Source organism: Ixodes scapularis, unplaced genomic scaffold (genome assembly GCF_016920785.2).
Source record: "Ixodes scapularis isolate PalLabHiFi unplaced genomic scaffold, ASM1692078v2 PGA_scaffold44__24_contigs__length_19508400, whole genome shotgun sequence".
Taxonomy (NCBI): Eukaryota; Metazoa; Arthropoda; class Arachnida; order Ixodida; family Ixodidae; genus Ixodes; species Ixodes scapularis.
This window is the reverse complement of record NW_024609873.1, coordinates 8400780-8422392: the sequence shown is the minus strand read 5'-3', so window position 1 is coordinate 8422392 and position 21613 is coordinate 8400780. Positions and strand designations below refer to the sequence as shown.

Here is a 21613-nt window from a genome sequence, read left to right as displayed (position 1 = left end):
GCATACCGGCGTATGGGACTAGCCCCATGCTGTTGCTGTAGCGCAACATATCCCATTGAATTTCGCTCAGCTGCGATGCGGCGATGAGAGGCGCCGATTCAGAAAATACGTCGGTGAAATCAGCGCAGTGAAACCTACCGGCGCACCCCAACTCGTCACCGCTAACGCTCCCATTCTCCTACTGCCGAGAGAACTTCCGGTTCCGGAAACAGCGTACGTCACTGCTTGTTTTGCGGTCAGTTGGAGAGAAAGAAAAAGTCGATATTTCATTAATTTTTTTTGTAGAAGTTAATAAACCGAGACGAAAACGGATGCCTGTTCGGCATTCAGTGAACATGACGGTTGAATGTAAAAGTTATCTGGACAAAGTAAAAAGGTCCATTTCATGGTCCCTTTAAGGCATGCCACGCTTGCATCGCTCAATGAGCATCTTTGGTGGGTTCAACCATCAAATTTGTCCCGTCAGGTGACAAACCAGTGTGTCAAAAAACGTGGTCGATCGCCGCTACTAGGGCACATACAGACATCGAACAGGGAGTGGGACACTATGTCCTTGCAATCAAGGTGGCTGAGACCAGATTTACGAGAGCAAACACCCTTGCGCAAGACCCACGAGTCGTGCCGCTTCGACACAAATAATGAATGGGAGGAGGACTGGGGCGAGTGCCTTCACTAGAGCGACACACCCCAGTGTGAACGTGATCTTTCACATTTTCGCAGCACGTCTAAACTTCTCTAAAGATACCGTTCCGTGGAAGTATTTTACACGAACCGGCGTTCAACCGGACCGGCCCCACGACGAATTGTAAAACGTGGCCCATGCCGCCTTTACTTGTCAAAACGGGTACGCAGTACGGAACAAGCGCACGTGAAACTAACCACGCACGCGCGAGAATCTCCGGGGAGGCGAAAAACGCAGCGACTTGCGTCTTGGACACCGAACTCGAGAAGGTAAAGGTGGCAAAAAAGCAGAAATTACCGCCAGTTAGGCCTAGAAAAAATTGGCGGCGCAGAAGCGCGGACCGCGCCGTCCGATCCAACTCAACCCCCGTTGATTTGCGCTGAACCCATTCGGGCGGTGCACCAGTAGCTTATTATATACTTTAAGGGGTATTCACACGAGGGAGAAATCCCGGGGATTTCTTCCCGGCACGCGCATCCTACGAAGAAAACGTCAGGCTTCGCGATGTGCAAAAGCCTCGCGTTTTCATCTCGTGATACGCGCGTGCCGGGGAGAAATCCCCGGGATTTCTCCCTCGTGTGAATACCCCTTTAGTCTACGAACTCCCTATTCGCGGAATAATGCGATGGCTGAAAAATATCAAGAGCGACTGAACCGAGAAGAAAACGAAGAAATTAGACGAGCGCGTCAGTTTGGCCAGTGGCCTGCGAAAACCACGTTCTCACACGTTGTCACGCCTAGGCAAGGGGATCGGAGAGTGGTGGTGTATCGTCCATACCTCGGCGTTGCTCCTGATTTCATTCTCGGTGCTTAATAAATTCACTAGAAGTGCGTTGAACTGCGCCTGGTCTTGTTCCATCTTGGACGCTCCGAGAGCATGCGAACGACAGGGCGCACCGGAGGGAAAGAGGGAAACGCAAACTCCCGCACAAGCTGAGCAACGCAACGCGTTGCATGGCACGGATGCCTGCTGCGTCCACCAGGGGTTTATTCATATCGCTTTATTTAGGATAGTAATACAAGGTTTTATTATAATTAAAAAGTTAAAAAAGAAATTTTGGGGGACTTTTCAACTCAAGTTAGCTAGTCAATGTTACATGTGACGTGCATAACCTTTATGACATCAAAAAATTCCTAAAATGTGCTAATTTAATTAGGTTAATAGTTATAGTAGACTTTCTAAGTTAACATAAATGTTGTTCATTGCTTACAGTTTGATTTTTGTTGTACAAGTTGTAAATAAACATTTTTAGTAGTACCAAAGTAGGTGCAGAGGGGACCTCAAGCATCGCGTCCACGTCGCGCATGCGCGATGGTAAATTTACCATGTGACCTCATATTATCCAATGCGTTTCTCCAGTCGGTCTGCACCGCCAAGCTCGTTTTGGCGTTGTAGGAACGGCAACGACCGCTTTCATGACTGCTCCACACGCCGCTTATTGTTTTAGGCGTTTTATAATGACCTTTCTCTGGTCAGAAGAGTTTTAACGCAATTCGGAGTAGCGAGCACGGCGATCCGTCCCGGTGCAGACCCAAAATCCCATAGATTTTTCAAGTTGCATTTCACTGGTCGCCATTTTTGTTGTGCGTCGAAGCTGGTATTGGCCAGCATCGGGGCTAATTTCTCGCATGTTGAGAGACCCACAAATATTTTTACTGTTTAGTGAGCCCTGGGGGCACCTTTACCCACTGCGATGACGGACTCTCGTGATAGCTTTCGCCGTTCTGCCTTTGGATACCGGTTCTAGGTGAGTGGCCTTGGTGTAGACAGACACCCTATTTGGAGGACACCTTCTCTTGCTTTGTGCGATCGTGCCTGGAAAATCGTACGCTTACAACGCGTAACTTCTTACATCGTAGTAAATAATTAGGTCTGCTGTATTCAACTCTCGTTTGGTTGTTGTGTTGACTCTCCTCTCCCGATTAAGTTTAGGCTAGGAGGAGACGAGTGTGTGGTAGTACGCTACGCTTGCAGCGAACTACAGTGTCGTTCCTCTAAAGAAATCGTGAAGAGACTTATGCCTGATACATTTGATTGAGAAGCTTCTCGGGTGCTTATAAAATCCTGAGCAAATGTGATTTTCTAGCGTCCCGTGAAAAAAATCCTAGGCCTAAGAACGGCCATGCCGGCTCAGAGGAGCTCTGGCGGGACTGAACATAAAACGGTCACGAATTCCTGGATGTGGCGAAGTTTGATTTATTTTAGGCGTCTTTATCTTTCATCTTTATTTGTTTTCAGCCAGACCAGCCGTGCCCATGACTGCGAAGGATGGCCGGGACGACCAGTAAAGTAAGTTGGTTTTGCGGGATGTTGACGTGCCACTGTCGCTTTTTCACAGATGACTGATGACGGCGGTTGCAGATGCGGCGTCGGCACCTGGCGATGCCTTGTGGCAGTTTTGGGGATTTACTAGCGTTCTTGCCAAGGTTGTTGAGATCCGAGCGTGTCGAATATCAGGCGAAAAAAATAGAAAACGAAAAAGGACAGAAGTTACGGACAAAAAATATGAACACCTACCACCAATGGTGGCTCAAATACACAAATCTTTGAACATTGATGCATATTTCCAACATTTTTACCATTGTTGAATTCAGTCTATGTGTCTGTCCTTGGCCCTAAGTGATCTGTTCTTTTACATTGTATATAAAAGAACACCCGAAGTCTTGAAATGTCGATGGAGATGAAGTCCTAGGGAATGCCTCAAGTTAATTGCAATAAATGGATATCTTTTCCACGGCCTTCTCTATATACTAGCGACCACTCCATCGGGAAGCCCCCAGCACGCACTTTCGCCGAGAGGCTACTGCGTGGTGGCGCTGAAACTCTAGCCTTCGTTTGTGAGGCACAAGCAGTGCACGCAGCATATCCCGCTTTGATTATGCTGGAAATGACAGTGTCTGTCTCGTATTTACTTGAGAATTCAATGACCAGATGTGCGTTGACTGAACACGCGTTATCGGCATGGCTTTTTGTGCCCTGTGTGGCAATTGCAATGTTGAATTTGGACATTGATTTAAAATTATATACACCCAAGAACCCACCCTTTTGCAAGTTGTGTGAAGAGACTTTGACGGGTGTTGAATATTCCACAAGTTCTCATTCATTATTTGTAACCTCCCCCACCCCCCTCCCCCAGCATGCCTTAAGTTAAGTCTGACACCTTCACAATTTTATTGGCAAGAAATAATTTTGCTCCGACTACATCGGAGTTAAGAGTTCACACATCTCTGATAATGGTGTCCATTGAAGCTGATACTGGGCGTCCATTTATTTCTTCCAAGCTGGAACAGTCGAGGCAATGTTTTTTTTTTGTGACCTCATGTTGGATTTTTAGCTTGATTGGCATCTCAGAGTTCCTCATTTGGATCCGGGCGATGGTCGGAACTTTTAATTATTTTCCTTCCTTAAGACATGCCTGTAATTGTCTAAAATGTGTAACCATTGTACTTGACTAACATAAAGCACATAAGAAAAGAAATTTTGCAATCGTAAGTTTACGGCAAGCGTGCACCAAAACTGGCTGATGGCCTTGGCTTTTTGCGTGAACTCATTGCTCTGCTTTGAGGCACTGGGAAGTTTCGTTGGCTCCAGACGACGGGTAGAGCAGATGCATTCCAGAGACCCCATTACCAATTGGGAATAAAGTTTCGGTGCTTCAAGAGAAGGCAGTTGCTGTCATCTTTCCGACGAGTAGAGAATTTCAGAAGTAAATTGTAGAAATATTTATACTGTGTTGATTTTAGTTCCTATTTTAGCAGGTAATTGCACAATGCCTAGTTCTGCGCACCAAGGTACGGTGCAAGCCACAGCAGGAAGCATTTGCTGCACTGATTATTGGTAAATTTCAATGCACTGATGTGCGAACTTAAAAAAGAAATACGAATGTTCGGGGCAGTAAAGCAAGATTAGTAATGAAGTGATGTGCGACCGGGACTCCAAGAGTAATTATATGTATCCACAGGACCTCATATATACCGGCTTAAATCTCTCGATACGAGAAAGTGGTTTGCTGCAGCATGCCCGCTGCTATGAGGGAAACTGAGTTTCAGCGCTGCCTAGCGAGTGGCGCGCTGACTACAGCAGCTGTGGGCTTTCCCTTAGGGAGCGCTCAGATGAAGTGGTCATTAGTACCGAGAAGGTCGTGATCCAGTCTAGTAGTCTGACCAATTTCTCACAAAGAGGTGAGACTGTCTTTAGGTCAAATTTGCTAGTCAGTTTTTGTTTATGGGGCTCCTTGAGGAGAGGACTTTTTCAAAGGTCCTAGGGTTTCATTTTTCATGTGAGCGGTAACATCCATAAACTGCTCATGTGAAACAAGACAGTGGTATGGAGTTCGAGTGGCACATTCATTTCTTGCATCTTTTTGCATGATCATAATGAAAACATCACGTGCACCCTATTTTCAACCATGAAGTGTTACTACATTTAACCTGTACACTCTTTTTAAAACTTTTGCTCACTACCACCGCTAGGGTACTCTTTTTGGCTTCTGGTTGGCCAAGAGAGCATGGCAAGCCCCTCTATCTGCGTCTGGTGTACTCCCTGGCTCTGCCCGCTCCCCCAATGACCAAACTCTATACGCGGCTCTGCAATGTGTGTGTAGGCAGATATTCATAACCGGTTGGTGCTGTAGTTGAAATTGGAGGAAATATTAATAACAGGCACGTGACTGTAACAAAATATTGTTCACACAAACCAGTGCCAGAAAACCTTATTGCTTGCTTTGAACACAGGCTGAAAAAACGGTGCTGATCAACTCTTTTTGGTATGTTCTGCAGCAGCTAGTATGTGTAAATACAAATACGTGTTTTGCTGTGTTCACATGGGTAACCGTTCAAAGGCCCATTCGTACCATATGGCCTTGGAGAAAGCCACCTTTCTCAGATCAGAATAATCTGTTCACTCAGACTTGCTCGAGGCGGCACAAATGACCTGCTACATTTCTTTGTGAAGGCATTTCATTTGCTCCAAGCTGATGTGACTGCCTATGGATACCCAGTTAGTGGGCACACTCACATTGCATTTGTTCATTATCAGTTGAAAGACTGGGATGTGTGGCCGATTATGCAGTTAACGAGTTCTATGGATTCTTCCAGTCTCTACTATTCCGTGTCTGCTGAGTGGAGTTGCAATGAGGGTTTTGATAAAAGGCTGTCCTTGGCACTGGTGCAATACTTTTGCTTGGCTAAATACTTACAAACCTTGCATTGAGATTTACAATAACGAAAGAGGTACATGGAAGACAAATGGACAACACAGGCTTGCTCAACCACCTACATTGCATTGTGACAATGCTGCTTAGTGCTTAGTTTATTTGAGTTTGCACATACTTGGCACAGCTTAATTCGGGGCCAACAGGACTGCTATCCCATTGTGGTGAAGTTTCAGTATGTGCAAACATGCCTTCGCTGATGTCATAGCATGCTTGGAGGTGCTGGGAAAAGGCTTATCAAACCAATAAAGCTATCGTTTTTTACAGCAGGGCTAGGTTCCCCAGGATCGTGATCGTGTCCGGTATCAAACGCCTGTCGACACAAACCTACCTGGACAGCTACTGCCATCTATAAGCGACGGTGGCAAGCACACAAGCAGTCTGGTTGCCGCCGTCGCTCGTAGATGGCGGCAACCTTTCCAGCTATCATAGAAAAATAAATAGTTTGGCATGTTGTTGGGAATCATTGTAGGAAACAGCACGAAAGACGTACAACGACAAAGAAGCACACGTAACGAGCGCAGCGCTCTTCACGTGTGTTTCTTACGCTCTTATCAGTTTCGGTTTGGACTTAGGATGGGTCGGTCGCGCGCCCTTTCGGGGAAAGAAGTCTGGCTGCGGAAGGAGCGGCGATGTACATAGCAGTGCAAATGGGTCCGCAACCGCCGCAAAGCCGCTGTCGCCCCGACTTCCGCTGCATCGAGCGCTTCAGATTTCCTTGCCAAAGAAGAGCACATCGCTCGCCTGGAAAGCCTCAGTTGAGAAGAGAACCAGCGATGTAAAGGGCGCCGCTGGCGGGCCAATGCCACGGACAACAATTGTGCCACGGAGGCTAAGTGCAAGTGTGAGGCCCGGCGACTACTGCACTCCACGCCGGCTGAACAGTTCCCGGGCGCGACGGAGAGGTTCCGGAGGGAGTTCGTAAATTACCCGTTTGGCGTCACGTGTGCCGTGTGCGACCGGCTCTGGTTCGCTGGAGACATATCCATGATCGGCGGCGTGTCGGACAAGAAGAAGCGGGAAACAGGCGCGTGCGCGTTGTGGCAGTGTATCGAGTACAGCTCCGCTGGTCTTCCTTCTTTACGAGAGTGGAAAGGCTGAATGTTTTTTGTTTTTCTTTTCGGGCTTGGTAATTGTGTTGGGAGTGTATTGAAGCATGTCAGGTTTCAGTAAAAGCTTTTGTTTCTGTGGAGGAATCGGAAAGCCGTAAAGGTCTTTTCCCAACCTGATGCCCTTTGTGAACTTATCTCAAAAATACTAGTTCCGACTCTGCTGACACCAATAATCTTCATAGAAACTTTCTTCCTGCGTTGCAGTACTGGTTTCATAACAGCTGTGACTTTCCTTTTTTGAGCAGAGTTGGGAGAAAGAAATGCCACTTTTCAGTAATCACTCTTAAGTGAAGAGATGTTCTAAGCATCATTCAGTCAGACTGTGACAATAGTTTCACAATCCCTTTACACTGATCAGTCGTAAGCTTGCTGGGGAGTGATTTCGGGTCATACTTTTGCTTGTTAGAAACATAAAAACCAGCACCCTGCCCCTCTGTTGAGTCTTTTGCTTGCACCCTAGGTGGAAGAAGGCAGCAGGACTCTTGGCGACGTGAAGAGGATTGTTGGATATCCTGTAAAGAGTAAGCACCATTTTTCAATTTGAAATATTGGGTGTTGGAGTGTGCCACCTTGTACTGATCCTTTTCTTTTTTTTTTTTCTTTCTCTCTCCATGTGTCTGAACCTTATCTTTGGGGTCTCGGGAGCATTTCTTTTGCCACTTGCCACCGTAGATTACACCCTCGAATCGGTGCCTCAAGCCTGACCACTCTACTCTGGGACAGCTTTCTGCTGCAATTTCGGAAAGAAGATAATTGCACATTCGTAGCTTTGGTCGGAGCTCGGGGCGCTCCCTTTGGCTGAATGGCCACAGAAGGTCGTCCCTAGGCATGTATGAAATTTTCTTAACATTCGCTCATCAAAGTACGAGTCTATTTTTATGGAACACTTTTTTTTGTTTTTAAAAAAGGCAAGTGGACACCCAAAAGCCGAGGGGACCTGTCTCGACTTTTTACGACATAGCTGCAGTTTAGACTTTTTTCGGCGTAACATCATTTACTAGACTTTGCCTCCTAGGCTGTGGAGCCTTGTCCCTTACGATAAGGGATGAGGTCGAGTCGTGAGTGTGTGTACTATATGAAGGACGGTTCTTGTAACGTCAAGAGATTTGCAAGCCTATGGTGGAAGAATAATGCTCAAAAAGAAGGGAAGTATGTTCAACTTGTGTAAGAGTTGGACATAAAAACCAATCACAAGTTGCAACCAAACGTATAAGTGCACAAACCAACCTTTGCCATGCAGGGAATGTGACAGATGCCCTGTACATCGCTGCCAGCTTCCTCAATCCTTTTGTCGAGCTCAGTCTCTTATGCAGAGGAAGCCATCTGTTGTAGTCGCAATTTGGTTGTGTACTTTGTCTCCTCTTACCGCAGGGAAAGTCCACATTAAAATAGCGAGGTAAAGTGGGGTCGGATTTATCTCTGTCAGGTTTGTCTTGCTTGCGGAGTCTTTTTGTACTTGTTGCATTAACCCATTCACTACCGCACACGTTGCGTGCTGTCGGGCCATCCGTACCGCATGTCTTTTCCCCTAAAACGGCCACACTAGGCGTGACCGTTTTCCTTGTATAATAAGCTTTTACAGTAAAACTCTGTGCAGAAAACAAGAAAACATAATTAAACAGCGCACAAGGAGAGGGACAGAAAAGGAAGACAGAACAGGCAAGCTCTGACTCGCAACTGACGATTTACTATGAGAAGGAGAAGGAAGAAATTATGTATAGCAACCACCAACTAGCCCAAGTATCCACCATTTTGAAGAAAACATGTTAATTTTTAAGTGGGTTGTTCAAGTCTATAAATCACTAGGCCCTCACAGATACTTCCTCGTATGGAAGATCTTGATGCACTGCAGCCTCGGTCACTTAAGCGTCCCACAACCAGTGCGCTCTTGTCGGGACTCGACTCAGAGCTGCTGTCGGAAGTGCTTCCGTCATTGACAGAAGGCTCCGAACACTCACTATCCTCACCGGACGTCCCGTCATCATCACTGTCGAAAAGAATATTTATGATTTCATCGCCAGAAAGGCCACAGAGTACACTGGACGTTGCCATCTTCTTCAAGCAGGCAGCGATCAAGCAGGAAAGGTGACACACAAGAAAACAAGCTCAAACAAACACAGTGAACAGAATGACCCTCGCCATCTGTTGGCAATGTGTCTAACTATTCTACCCCAAGTCTACACAGCGCGCCATCTATGAATGGCTCTTTAAAACAGGAATTCATGCAGCCCGGCGAATCGCCAGTTTTGGCTGTATGATCCCTGATGGCACGTCTGGCGATGTGCCGGCTTTGGTAGCGAATGGGTTAAGAAAACTATCTGGTTACCCAAACTTCTAAAGATTGACTCACGCACCTGTGTTTGTGACCACCTTGTTCTTAAGGCATTGTTTTTTCACCGTGGGCTTCAAATAATTCTGACGGCATTATAAGCAACCATTTTTCTTACATTGTGCGTAGATTTCATCTCGTAAATACGGGAAATCTTTGTCTAGTTCAGGACCGAAAGTGTCTAATGCTGCTTGCACCTGGCACAAGCTCGTTCTAACTCCATGCAATGTGCCAAGTTGGAACTCGAGGAGTCTTAGCGCAGTCGGTTATAGTCAAGTGCAGCACTCGGTCAGAGTCAAGAGTAAATGTGTCAAGCGCGCTGTAAAAAAAAAGAAAAAAAAAAGTTGTAGTTGAGAATTTGGTTGAGCAAGCAGGTAGCGAGTTATGCCTCAGTCGGTTGAGAACGGTCTCTTTGGACGCCCATTCTCGAAGGACGTACGCGCTGGTTGCCTTCCGCCGTGCTTCGGCTGCGCGTGCACCCTCGAAGCTTACGAGACGGCGGTTTTCCCGCGCACGCGCGAGGAGCCACATTCGAATTTGGCGCCGTTGGCTTTTGTGTTTGGCAGCGTGGTGAAAAGGGAGGCGATGATTGGGTGGCCGTCTGATCGCTTTCTCGGTTGGTCGGATGGCAAGCCTGTTTGGGCGCCGTTGTGCGTCTTCGTTCTTCCATCCGACTTTCCCCCTCTCTGCCACGCCTTCTCACCAGATGTTCCGGCTCGTATCTTTCTTCTTTTTTGTAGCTAAAGAGAGAGGGAGAAATTCTGGGGAGAAATGTAGGGATATTTCTCTAGGGGCAGGCTTCTTGGGGACAGACTCCGCGTCGTCTGCTTTTTTACGTCCCGCTACGTCCTCTGCAAAAAGAAAATATGTATCTAATTTAAAAAGAAGTTGTGCTCATAAATTAAATGGTTTTTTTTTTTTTTTTAGTGTGTGTGTGTTTACGTTTCGAAGTGGTGCATTTGTGAAAAGAGCTCATGGGACTTTGAGAACAGTTGGTTGACTGGAGCGAAGTTGATTGAATGTGACATTGCCTACTATAAAGATTTTGTTACTGATTTGTTTTCATAGGAGACGATTGCTTGCAATAGAGTCTACACTGACATAAGAAGTGGGAAATTTTACCTGTTATGAGGTAAATTTACTGCTAGCAGAACTTTCGTGGGAAATTAGTATATATCCATAGAAAACCGTCTGTTCGTGCGATAAATCTGTGAAGTAGTCACTCAATCGGGGAGTGTGCGTCTTCGGGAATTTTCCCGCAGTTACCCCCTCTATATTGAACAGTCTGTTCATTAGTATTTTCCTATATTTTAAACTAGGTTTAACTTTGAAATTCCGATCACCTTTATTAATTTAATTCCAAATTTATTTTTAATATTCCGTTCCTTGGTTGCCGACGGCGGCAGCTGCACCCACCTCTTTTTGTAAACAAGGTTGCGCGTTAGGGATAAAATGTCCCTACAAATGACGACCAAAGCGCGAAAGCCGGTCGGCCTTCCGGTTTTGGCACTCCTTATTCCTTTTTTTTTTTTTTTGTACGCTGCGCCACAGTGGAATCATAACCAGTGGTCCCACTCAAGGCCACTTCCGGTAATCGCGCATACACAGCGCTCCTCAAGCCGGATGGCGACAACTGAAGTTGTCAAACAAAAACAAACAAAAAAACAGGGTAAAAAAGAATCGCAATTGACTGAATTGAGTGCGTTAATGGTATTATTTTTAGAAAACATAATAAGCTAGGTAATAATGATAAACCAACATGGAAAGAAAAAATCGAGCAGTTACCGTTAGCTTCAAAAAGTTCATTGCCCTAACCGAAGCCATGTTTTTAAACGTCGCCGGTCGCGTTGTCGGCGTTGTCGTTCTGCGAATTTCTCTTTTCTAGTACATTTCCCTTTCGGTTGGATCCTCGCTTGGCGTTTTAATGTCACGTGAGTTATCGAATCACGCTATGAATGTGTTCTAAATGGGCCTGCTCAGGCAAGAAGCCAAAAAGCCGGGGACTCGCTTCTCCGTTCGAGATTCCGGGATTCCGCTTCAAGTTCGTTGCCGGTGAGTGCAAACATGTAAAAGTGCTCGTGCTATCCTTCGCGTCAGGCCATGGCGCGACCGTCTTTTCTCCAACGCAGTGTATGTGACTGTTAATTTCTGAGGCGTGTAACGTCGGACGTGACATGTAGAACGGTCGAACGTAATGAAGTGCTTCACGCGCAACCTCCCCGTACCGAAGCTTTCACACCACTTTACTGGAAAAATATAAATATCGTGGCAAATGACGCGGATCAGACCGCACCTGGGATTTGCTAATCTGTAAAATCATAAAAGAGAAGTTGGCATCATAGTATAACATATAAAAAAACAAAACAAAAAAACACGCAACATTATAAAAAGTGAATTGACCACTTGTTATATATTTGCAAACAGGCTAACCAAGTTGGCTGGGTACATTGAACATAATTCTGAATTAACTAGTCAGATGGATGTCCCTTGAAGGGAATTAACGGGAAGGCTCCTCTAAAAAAAGTGTTGCTCAAACATGCCAATTTCCTGGACTCACACCTGTCTTCTCTCTCTCCTCAGGATACCCTGTGGGTATGGCAGCATCTGGCACCTGTCGTTCAGCATGCGCCGAGACCCCCCCTCCCCCTGTCAAGCTCCAGACATAATTTATCTCCGCTTGGCACGTCATGCAGTAAGACCCACAGTACTTATCTAATTTAGAAGTATAAGCAGGGACGGATCCAAGGGGGGCGACAAGGGCGGCCGCCCCCCGTCGCCCCCCCTTGGTTCTCTTCCGACGGGGCGGCCAAGGGGCAACGGGGCGGCCCCTTGGCCGCCCCTTTGCTCCAGAGTCGTGCCCCCCCCCCTCCCCCTTCTCAGAGGGCAATTTGACATGGTTGGACCCCCCGGTGCAAACAAAAGAAGCGGAGAATAGTATCCTCACAAATTGTCTTCCCCCCCCCTCCCCTCCCCCCCCCCCCCCTCCTCCTCCCAAAACGGAGTTCTTGATCTGCCCCTGAGTATAAGGTGCGTCTCACTTCGTCCATTCACTGTATGCTGTTACTTTCCTCTTCCAGTACGATGGTTCCTCGGAGAATCAAAGGGAATACCACGAGGGCGACAAATGTGTGGAGGCAAGTTGCAAGGGCCGGACACCAGAGACAAGGACCATCAGTAACCAGGGGGATGAAGTGAGAAAACTCAAGAGGCAGCTCATCATCTGGGCCACAAGAAGAAAATCGGAGACCGTACGCTGGGAAATTTGTCGACCCTCGTCCTTGGGTGGCATGAACATTTGCTGTTCATATTTACTTGAGGTGAACTGTTGCTGGAACTAGGTTGACTCATCCTTCTGCTGCTTACAGGGCGTTACCAAAGCTACGGCACAAACGAGACAATTGGAACATTTAGCTGAGAGACGGGACAACATATTGTGGGAGTATACTCCTCCTACGGAGAGCTCTCACAAAACTTGCTTTGTTGCTCTGATTAGCTCCAAAGGGCGGCAGTGTTTTTTCTTTGTCAAATTGGGCTGAAACAGATTATAGCTGTAATGTGGCCACCGAAATTGACATTGCGGCATAACATTCCCCATGAGGGTTCTGGCATCTATTCTATGATCTCTTATGCAATTATGAATGTCGCAGCCACAAGTGATCACTTGACAATATTCTGCAACTCGTCATGTGACAAACTGCGTAAATGGTTGGGTAAGTGCACTAACGGCAGTTCTGGATATCTGGGAAAAAACAATGGCTGGGAGGGCTCTAGCGCTTCCTCATCATGATCTGTCTTAGGGAGGGCTGTCTTGAAAACCCCTCTCAAGTCATTAATCTGAAAAAGAGTTTCTGGGATACCGCTGACGCATAGTAGTTTCCGGCATCTATGAGACACTTGAGAAGGAAAACGTTATGCAGTTGCAAGCTGCGAACCAGGTTGCAAACTGTGAGGACGACTTAGATCAAGTCCTGCTTTTTACGAGTGGTCTCAGCATTGGGCATGCAAGCTGTGGAGCAGTTCTGGCAATTGGAACTTCAAGCTCCTAAATACTGGAACTGTTCCCATCAGCACGACAACCACAGCTGGTTGTCGTGCCAGTAGACCTCGTTCTGAAGTCACCGGAAGGAAACAACTAACCAGTTGCTGCCATCATGTTGTGTTAGCCAGTGGTCAAGAACAAGATTTTTTTCTCTTGAGCTTGGACAAAGTGTTCTTCAATTAGTTTGCTCAAAGCCCCTTTGACACGCAATGGCACACATAACCTAGCTGAGTGAACACCCTACCTATTAGTAGTGTTTCCAGTTTGTGCTAAATCACGAAAAGAGCCCTTGAAGAATAAGGTAGTGTTGTGAAAAAGTAAATTTTTAATTCCTCATTCCGGAGATTCTCATCTGTTGGAGTTTCGATAGGAGCAAGCTGTGGTCTGCGCTGTTAAAAGCCTTTCTGAAGTCTAACTGGACGATCTCGCACGGAGTTCAGTTGTCGAGGCTGGTGCTGAGTGCATAGGTGAAAGCTGCAAGGGCCGATTCGCAGCTCCTGCCGGGCGGAAACCATATTGGTGGGGGCTCCACTGTTTGGCAAACGATGGAGGTTATGGAGATTGGTCAGTATGAGTGGATGTTAGACTTGAGGGGACACCGTGTCCCTTTTTGAGAGGCGCTACTGACGCAACTTTCCAGGATTTAGGAACAGCTGTGGGAGAGAAAATCGTTGAAGAGGCGAGTGAGGACGGGGGAGATATGGCCAGCACAGGATTTAAGCAATGCAGGGTGGAGGCTGTCTGGTCCAGGGCATTGAGAGGAGTTGACACAGGCAAGGGCTTCGTAGGTTTCACTTTGAAGAATGACTATGGAAGAGTGTGGTTGCTGGTGTGGCCATGACTGGCAGAGTAGTGGGTTGGGTGGGACAAAGGTTAGGTGCGGTAGGGTCAAGTGGGTCCATATCAGAAGAGCGAATGACTTTTTGGCGAAAGGCGACATTTGAGCGAATGGTCGTTTTAGCGAATAACGGGGACGCGCGTTAACCCATCCGTCGCGCTGCGCTTTACGCCGCTTCGCGGCGACAGTCTACGGCAACTCATTACAAAAATATGAACTCACTTGGCCCACCCGAAAACGCCGCTTCGCGGCGTCTGACTATTCGCTAAAGTGTCGTTCGATGAAACGTGGGCGTTCGCTAAAACGTCATTCGATCAAGTGAGTGCCTCCCGGGTCAAGTAATGCTGCAGCCTGAGAAAAGTGGTAAGAGAAGAGCTCTGCTATGTCGTCAAGATTAGAATAGGGCCTGCCCTGATGTCTGAAGACCAGCGCATGGAACGTTTTGTTTTATAGTGAAAACATGCCCAAGAGCTTGGACTGGCAGGTTGCTTTTGCTCCTAGTTGCTGTAGGTAATCGTTGTGGGAGATATGGATGAGATGCTTGACTTTGGTACGTGCCTGGTGGGCTTGGTTGAGATGAGTGGGATTTAGAGGTGCGTTTTTGAATAGCCAGTGTTTACGTCTGATTAAGACTGCAATCTCCTTTGTCATCCATGGAAGGCTGCCGTGCCTCCTGTTGAACACATTTGTGCTGAATTGCTGATATGTTGAGCGAGACGTCGTCAGCCTCGTCAGCCAATGGGTGATCAAACACGATGAACCAGGGAGCGAGGTGGATGAGCTGATTGAGATGAGGGGAATCGGTTTTTTAGAACTGCTGGAACTTGGCTTGATGACCTCGCTTAGGGGCTGAGCAATGAATATTGGTGAGGAGAGCACTGCGATCACTGTCTGGTAGGCTGGATTTCACTGTGCAGCGATAGGATAAGGTGGGATTATTGGTGCGGACGAGGTCGAGGAATGTAGCATTACTGTTTCGAGAAATGTAGAATGAGGCGTCATGAAGTTGGGTGAGGCCAGCAGTTTTCGATACGTCTAAGAGCATGTCATCGAGTGGATCAGATGAACAGTGCAGAGAACTTGCTGGGGTCGACGCGCTGTAGGCTTTCTTGGAGGAGGGCGTACGATTGTTCACGGAGGGAGGGTGGGCAGTAGGTAGACACAAGAAGAAGCTTGCCATGTTTGAAAAATACCTCGACAAAGATGGCTTCTAGACCCGGAGGGGTGAGGTAGTCGAAACGTTGGCAGGGCAGGTGTTTTGGCATGGCGAGGACGGACGCCTTCGCCCCAAGGAGGGACGGTCTTGCTGGAATAAAGAGAACTGTGTGAGATTGATTAATTGCCCATTAATTACCCACCGAAGACGGGCATCCAGCCATGTCTCGCACACAGCAAATATTGTATTCGGGAAACATTACTTCAGTGCTTTAAAGTCAGGAAGGTTGTTCTTTAGGAAGCAAACGTTGGAAAACCAAACGTGATTGGAGGCTGTAGACTCCGATCGCGCACTTTTCGCACGACAACTATGCCAAACGCAAAGTTGTCGTGCGAACGGTGAACGCTGCCGATGTTGTCGCTCGCCGGAGGCGGGTCAGAGAACTACTTGGTAGATCTGGCGATGATGGTGGGGTACGCAGGGGCTCCGTGCTGCTTAGGGGATGGAAAGAGTTCATTGGCCAGGGGTGGGAGCTGGCACGTCACACAGAGCCACTCAGTTGATAATGAGGAGAGGCATTGATACAAAATCGAGAGATACATCTTCGTATTTCTAGTGAAATCACAAACGTTGCATTGGAGAGTGGCGACATTGTCGAACACCAGGGGCAGGTTGGGCGTGAGCCGGAGTTTGAAGGTACACCCGTGAGCGATATGAAGGTGAACAGCCCTCTTCTTGTTTTTGACGCTCCTGCAAGTTTTGGAACAATCTCTGTTCCAGAAGAGGGCTAGAACGCAAAGTTCAGACCCCAAGCCAGGTACCATTTGAGACGTTAAGAGTTAATATAGCTTTAGGGAGCCGTAAAACAGGCAAGAATCCAGGTAAGGTGTTCACCTTCATATTGCCGGCAGGTGTACATCACCAGTGATCAGCAATAACGGGATTAGGTGGGGTTGTTGGCGAGGCCGACGAGTGAAGAATGCTCAACCAGGAGGTTGCTTCCATGGACGACAATGTTCGATGGTGATGCTAGTCAGAAAGTGGCATTCTAGGTGCTTACAGTTTGTCGATGATAGGTGATATTTCTATCGAAGGGCCAGTAGGCCCCGTTAGGCAGATCAGGAGATGGAGGGTTGTAAAGGCGCGCTGTCATCGAACCTAACAGCTAAACATTGTGTTGAAGAAATTGACTGGCTAGATCCAACATATCTCATAGAAAACTGACCAGGGGGGCAATGTTCGACAAATGTCTTGTTTCTCCTGAGAAGAAACGGAAGAGATGGGAGTGACGATATTGCGTCTGATTGGTTAGAGGCTCAAATGACGAAAGAGGGAACTTCCATCGTTTGAGCCTCTAACCGATCAGATGCAATATCCTCACTTCGATCACTTCCGTTACTTTTAGGAGAAACGAAATATTTGTCGAACATAGCCCCCCAGGTGTGTTGAACATTCATCTTGGCGGGGAAAAGGATGGGCAGGTCAAATGCACCTTCAAACACAGCTTTATTCTTTTCCACATTAGCCTGTAGTTACTGTTAAAGCAACTGGTTCGTAATCCCACTCGTTATGTAAAACTGGCGCGTCTGTGCAGTTTTTTTTTTTTTTTTTTTTGCATGGTTTATTAATAGCTATTTTGAAATACCTTTACCGCGACTTTACTTCTACCTGTTTAGACTATGTTTGTTGATCTTAGGTTTATCATTTTTTATGCACATAGCTTGAAGGCCAACATTCAAGCTGTTTGTATTACCGTGTCTGCTCGCTAATGCCCGTCAGCAGCCGCATCATTGCATGTGCTGTTTGTAACGTTTTCGTATAAATTGTACTATGTAGAGCGAAAATAAACATCTGCCTGCTTGAAATAACTCTTGTGTGAATAAAAAATACCTTTGATTGTCGTCCAGCGGTGCGCACGTCACAATATAGCGAAAACGCAACGCAAGCGGACGAGAGAAGCGGGTAAACAAAATGCCATGGGGGCCGCCATCTTGAAAAGCAAAACAATAAAAACGAAACATAAAATGTGGTTAGTTACCCCATCCGTGGTGAGAGGGCGCTTTTACGAGTTTAAATAATTGTTTGAGGAACTTTCGCTCTTTTTGAATTAATTGGTTATCAATATAATTTATATTGTGTGAATAATATGTAATAAGCTAAGTTCTACAATGTACTTTCATTCACACAAGGCCCTCGATCACGTGGTTTGCGATTACCACAGGCTTATTCTACAGTGGGCAAACTGTGTATGATAAACTGTGCGCTGCGCTTGCAGCACAAATGATCGTGCGCGCGCGTTTGTGCATGCTTACGTTTTTTTATTTTTATTTTTTTTTATTTTTAGGTGTGTCCTCAGCGATGCATGGGGTTCGTTGGTTGAGGGTGCTTTTCTTTTTTTAACAGCTCTCATTTTTGGCGCCAAAATTCTTCAGGAGGGGGGGCCAGCCGGCTCTACGGCCGACTCGCGCAGTTGTGTGGTGGTTTTTTCGCGTGTCCGTGTGTCCGGCCGGTGGGAGACAATTCTTTTTTTTCCGTCCCATTTTGATCTTACTTTTGCGTGTCAGTGAGTGTTTATTTCGTATTTACCCCGCGGACACACTGTCTCCTTCCGGAGCGACGCGGAAATATGTGCCGAAGCGACGGTTGAAGTGGAGCCTTCCAGAGCCGGCCGGTGCGGTGCGTATCACCTACGTGGGATTTCTCGAGGGAGAATTTGGTTGATATCTCCAGGTGTTTTTAGGCGCACGCTGCGTCTTCGTGATCCCCCTCACTGACAGCGGCCTTTTTTCGTGTTCTTTTCTTTTTCGTGTTGCACTAACCATCGTTTGTTTTGAGTTGTCGGTATTCCGGACGTACTAAAACGTTACCTTGGTTATTTTTTTCTTTTTCTAAAGAGTGGAGTGCTTTTACCACTGATCTGGCCCTCACAATGTTTCCAAATTGTTTCGGCTTGGGAAATCGTTAGGGTCGTGGATGGAATATTTCCGTTTCGTTTTGAAAACTGCGGGAATCGGTAGCAATCGTAATAATCTCTCTTAAAGTGTTTTGAAAAAACTGACTGTGGGCTCTTCTTTATTCGATCTAACCGGCGAATGACATTTTTTTTGCGTAATAATGTATCCTTGGACACCACTGATCTCTGGTAAGCACCACTCTTGCGTTGGCGCCTTGTTCGTCAGACTCGCATAATTATGCGTCGAGTTAGCTCGTCAAAATCTCACTCTTGTCGTGCGACAAAATAGTTTCGAAGAAACGAGTACTCGTTCCTCCGCGTCCTTTGTTTCAAATTTAAATAGAAGCGATCGTTTTAGGAAATAGCGCCGCCTATATTGTTGGCGCGCTGGCTGGCGGCAAACGGGTGTTGCGGAGCGGAGAAAACGAAAAAACAAAAAAAGGAACGTAGATGTGCGTGCTTCTTTGCGTATGCTCGTTTGGTACTACGTGCTCGAGATGGTCCTGTGGCCAACGGATCAGCTACCCGAGGTATCGAAAGCATTGGGAAACGCGGTTCGATTAAAGGGCGATGAAGTGGATCCGCCGGCGACCTATTTTTGCGTTTTATTTTGAACGCCACTGCAGGGCCTACTGCACAACACTGCTGCCGCCTTGTTTTTTTTTGTTTTTTTTTCGGGCATGACTGTCGCGGCGTCCGTAACGAAGTATGTCGTACTTTTTAAGAAAACGAGAATGCACAGGGATACTAGGTGTTTGTTGTCGGTAGGCGACCCGGAGGCTCTAGTAGTGTCAGACGTGTTTCGTGGACCGTCCCGTCGGTTCGCGAAATCGGCGCGCTCGACTGCGGAGTCCGTGGCGTGGTAGCGTTTTGCCGCCGGCTGTTGGGATCGTTGCTGGACCGCTCCGTTTTCGCGTATTTTGGTGCGTTTCTGTGCACCCTGGCGATCATTTCTTTACTTCTCGCTTTCTGTGTTTGTGTGTAGCGATGCTTCGCTGTCTTCTGGATGTCCAGTAACGTAAGGGTCGATTCTTTGGGGTGGTTTGGGTTTCAGTGGGTGTGTGTCGAGCATTTGTTTGGCTGCCTTCGCAGTTTGTGCGTGGTGGCAGCAACATTACTTTCTTTCCTTTTGTTTTCTTGCGAGTAAGTCGGCGTTTGAGGCACTGCTCTGCGTCGTTAAGATGATATGCGACGTGGTTCCTGGTCCAATTCATAGCTGATTGGTGATCCTTGAACTTGAGGGGGTGGCGATGCCTAAGGGAGGTTGAGATTGAAGGTCTCTAAGCATTCTCTGGTGGACTTTTATTTGCATATAGGTCCTGAGGGAGCTAAGCCTCATGCAGGAGTAACAGTAGCTACCTCTGATTTCATGGTTCTTCATCTTATAATGTGTGTTGCATCAGTGGTTTACGAAAACCGTTTAAAAGGTCGATGACGTGTCTGCCAGTGTGCACTGTCCATCCTGCTTTCGACCTAGTGTTCTGTGCCGTTGTGCGGCGAGTTGTCTATGGCAAAAGTTTGTAATATGGGAGTTCTTTGTTGTTTTTTTAGCGCAGGTGAGTTTGATGTTTTGCTGGTTGTTGTGACTGCCTCTTGTCTGCCAAGGCAGTCTGTCGTCGTGTCGCTTCTAAGGGCGTGTCTTGCACTTTTTCTGCAGCCATGAGCACCCACATGGTTACTGTGCCCATCATAACGTCTCCCAAGATGTCTCCACTCAAGACTGAACACGCCATCCTGCCCAAGACCTCGCTACCTTTGGGAAACTCGCCCGTGGTAGGTCGGTTTTGATGGAGTGCGGAACCTCGCGCTGTTCGTCGTTGGACTGCCTTTATTGCGTGGTCTCCACATGTGACACTATACTCTGCTTGACTTCTAAGGCGCAGTGCAACGATTTCTCAAGTTCGGGCAAATTATTCCGGGAATTGGTCTATGTCGCCTATAGATTAGAAAATAGAAAAAAAATTTCTAGCAATGCTACCTTTTCTTTATAAAAAGAAAGTGTTACAAAATGAACTGTCACAGAGTGTTTCGTGGGAGGTGTGCAGTGACGTCACCTGGTCCGAACGTGGTGGACATTCGGTTTGATCTTTGAAGCCTCCGGCCCTCGTGAAGATGAGAAGCGCTAAAAAGACAAGGACCAGTAAAAGAAGGCACGCCCAGCACAATGCATTCTATAGTTTTAATCTTCACGATGTAACGCCAACTAGCCTAGGTGAACACCCTTATACTCCAGCCCTCCCTCGACACTCATTAACTTTTCAAGGTATGATTCAGCCACAATGGAGCACCACACACTCTTAGCATCGTCAAAGGTCGTGGTCAGCGGTCGAGACAAGACTGTTCGCCACGAGAAAGACGGGGAGGCAACCGACGGAGAGGAAACGGTTCCGTTGACAAACGACATATGGCACTACGAAAACTTGCTTTCTCCAAATGATGTCGCATCACTGTTCGGGCGACTGCCACACGCGGCTGTGGAGCTGGAGGGGGGAAGTGTTTTTTTCTCTGTGGTTACGCAGCGAAATCATAGTATTTTGGAGGAAGGTAGCGTGTCTTCTCTCGCATGTGCCAAAAGTAAACGATGTAAAAAGTACAAGTTACAAATTCATCCAACATCGCAGCCGTTTCGCTGACACTTCAAGTTCGACCGCAGCCGGCACTACGATCTGACTGAGCCAATCACGCAGTGCCAAAAGTGCATGGTCGTTGCGCCCGTAGCCTTCGTGCATTTGCCATTGCCGACCAGACCAATCGCACGCGGTCAATGTGCCGTGGTCCTGCCTGATGGTCAGGTTTTTTTCTCCCCCAAGACATTTCTTGGTGGTGGGGTTTTCTTTCCAAAGTTATAGTATAAAGAAATGGTCAATGCACAGGTCTTTTTCCTAATTATCTAGCGGGAGCAGGTACGGCGCTTAAACGTAAAACAAAAATAACGAAATCAAACGGAGGAAAGGTTATCACCTTTCCTCCGTTCGATTTCATGAATTTGTAACTTGTATTTTTTGCATCGTTTGTTTACTTTTGGTGCATGCGAGAGAAGACACGCTACCTTCCTCCAAAACACTGCAATTTCGCTGCGTAACCACAGAGGAAATAACACTTCCCCCCCTCCCGCTTCACAGCCACGTGTGGCAGTCACCGGAACAGTGATGCGATGTCATTTGGAATACGCAAGTTTCCGTGGTTCCGAGGAGCACCGCCAGAGCGGCCAGTGTGCGAACTATGCCTCGCGTGCGCGGGGCGTCTGATTTGTAAACTATAAATAGCCCAGCAAAGTGAAACGCCTTACAC

General features: G+C 47.1%; 2 protein-coding genes across 4 annotated transcripts in view; one reads left to right on the top strand and one right to left on the bottom strand.

Annotated features, from left to right (window-relative positions):
• LOC8028203 (importin-5) overlaps nt 1-1604 on the bottom strand; it is a 62311-nt gene extending 60707 nt beyond the window's left edge. Inside the window, exon 1 of the mRNA XM_042293126.1 lies at nt 1461-1604. Within this exon, the coding sequence (XP_042149060.1) occupies nt 1461-1541 (81 nt within the window). The 5' untranslated portion in view covers nt 1542-1604. The remainder of the gene's footprint in view (nt 1-1460) is intronic.
• Nucleotides 1605-2008: 404 nt separating this feature from the next.
• LOC8028202 (transcription factor Dp-2) overlaps nt 2009-21613 on the top strand; it is a 38442-nt gene continuing 18837 nt past the window's right edge. Inside the window, exons 1-4 of one of the 3 annotated variants that reach the window (XM_029994856.4) lie at nt 2009-2430; nt 2922-2972; nt 7468-7528; nt 19980-20095. In XM_029994856.4, coding sequence (XP_029850716.2) covers nt 2952-2972; nt 7468-7528; nt 19980-20095 — 198 coding nt within the window. In that variant the 5' untranslated portion in view covers nt 2009-2430; nt 2922-2951. Of the gene's footprint in view, nt 2431-2921; nt 2973-7467; nt 7529-17803; nt 18046-18705; nt 18853-19979; nt 20096-21613 lie in introns of those variants that run through there. The other 2 variants (XM_029994857.4, XM_029994858.3) reach the window with 2 other exon arrangements.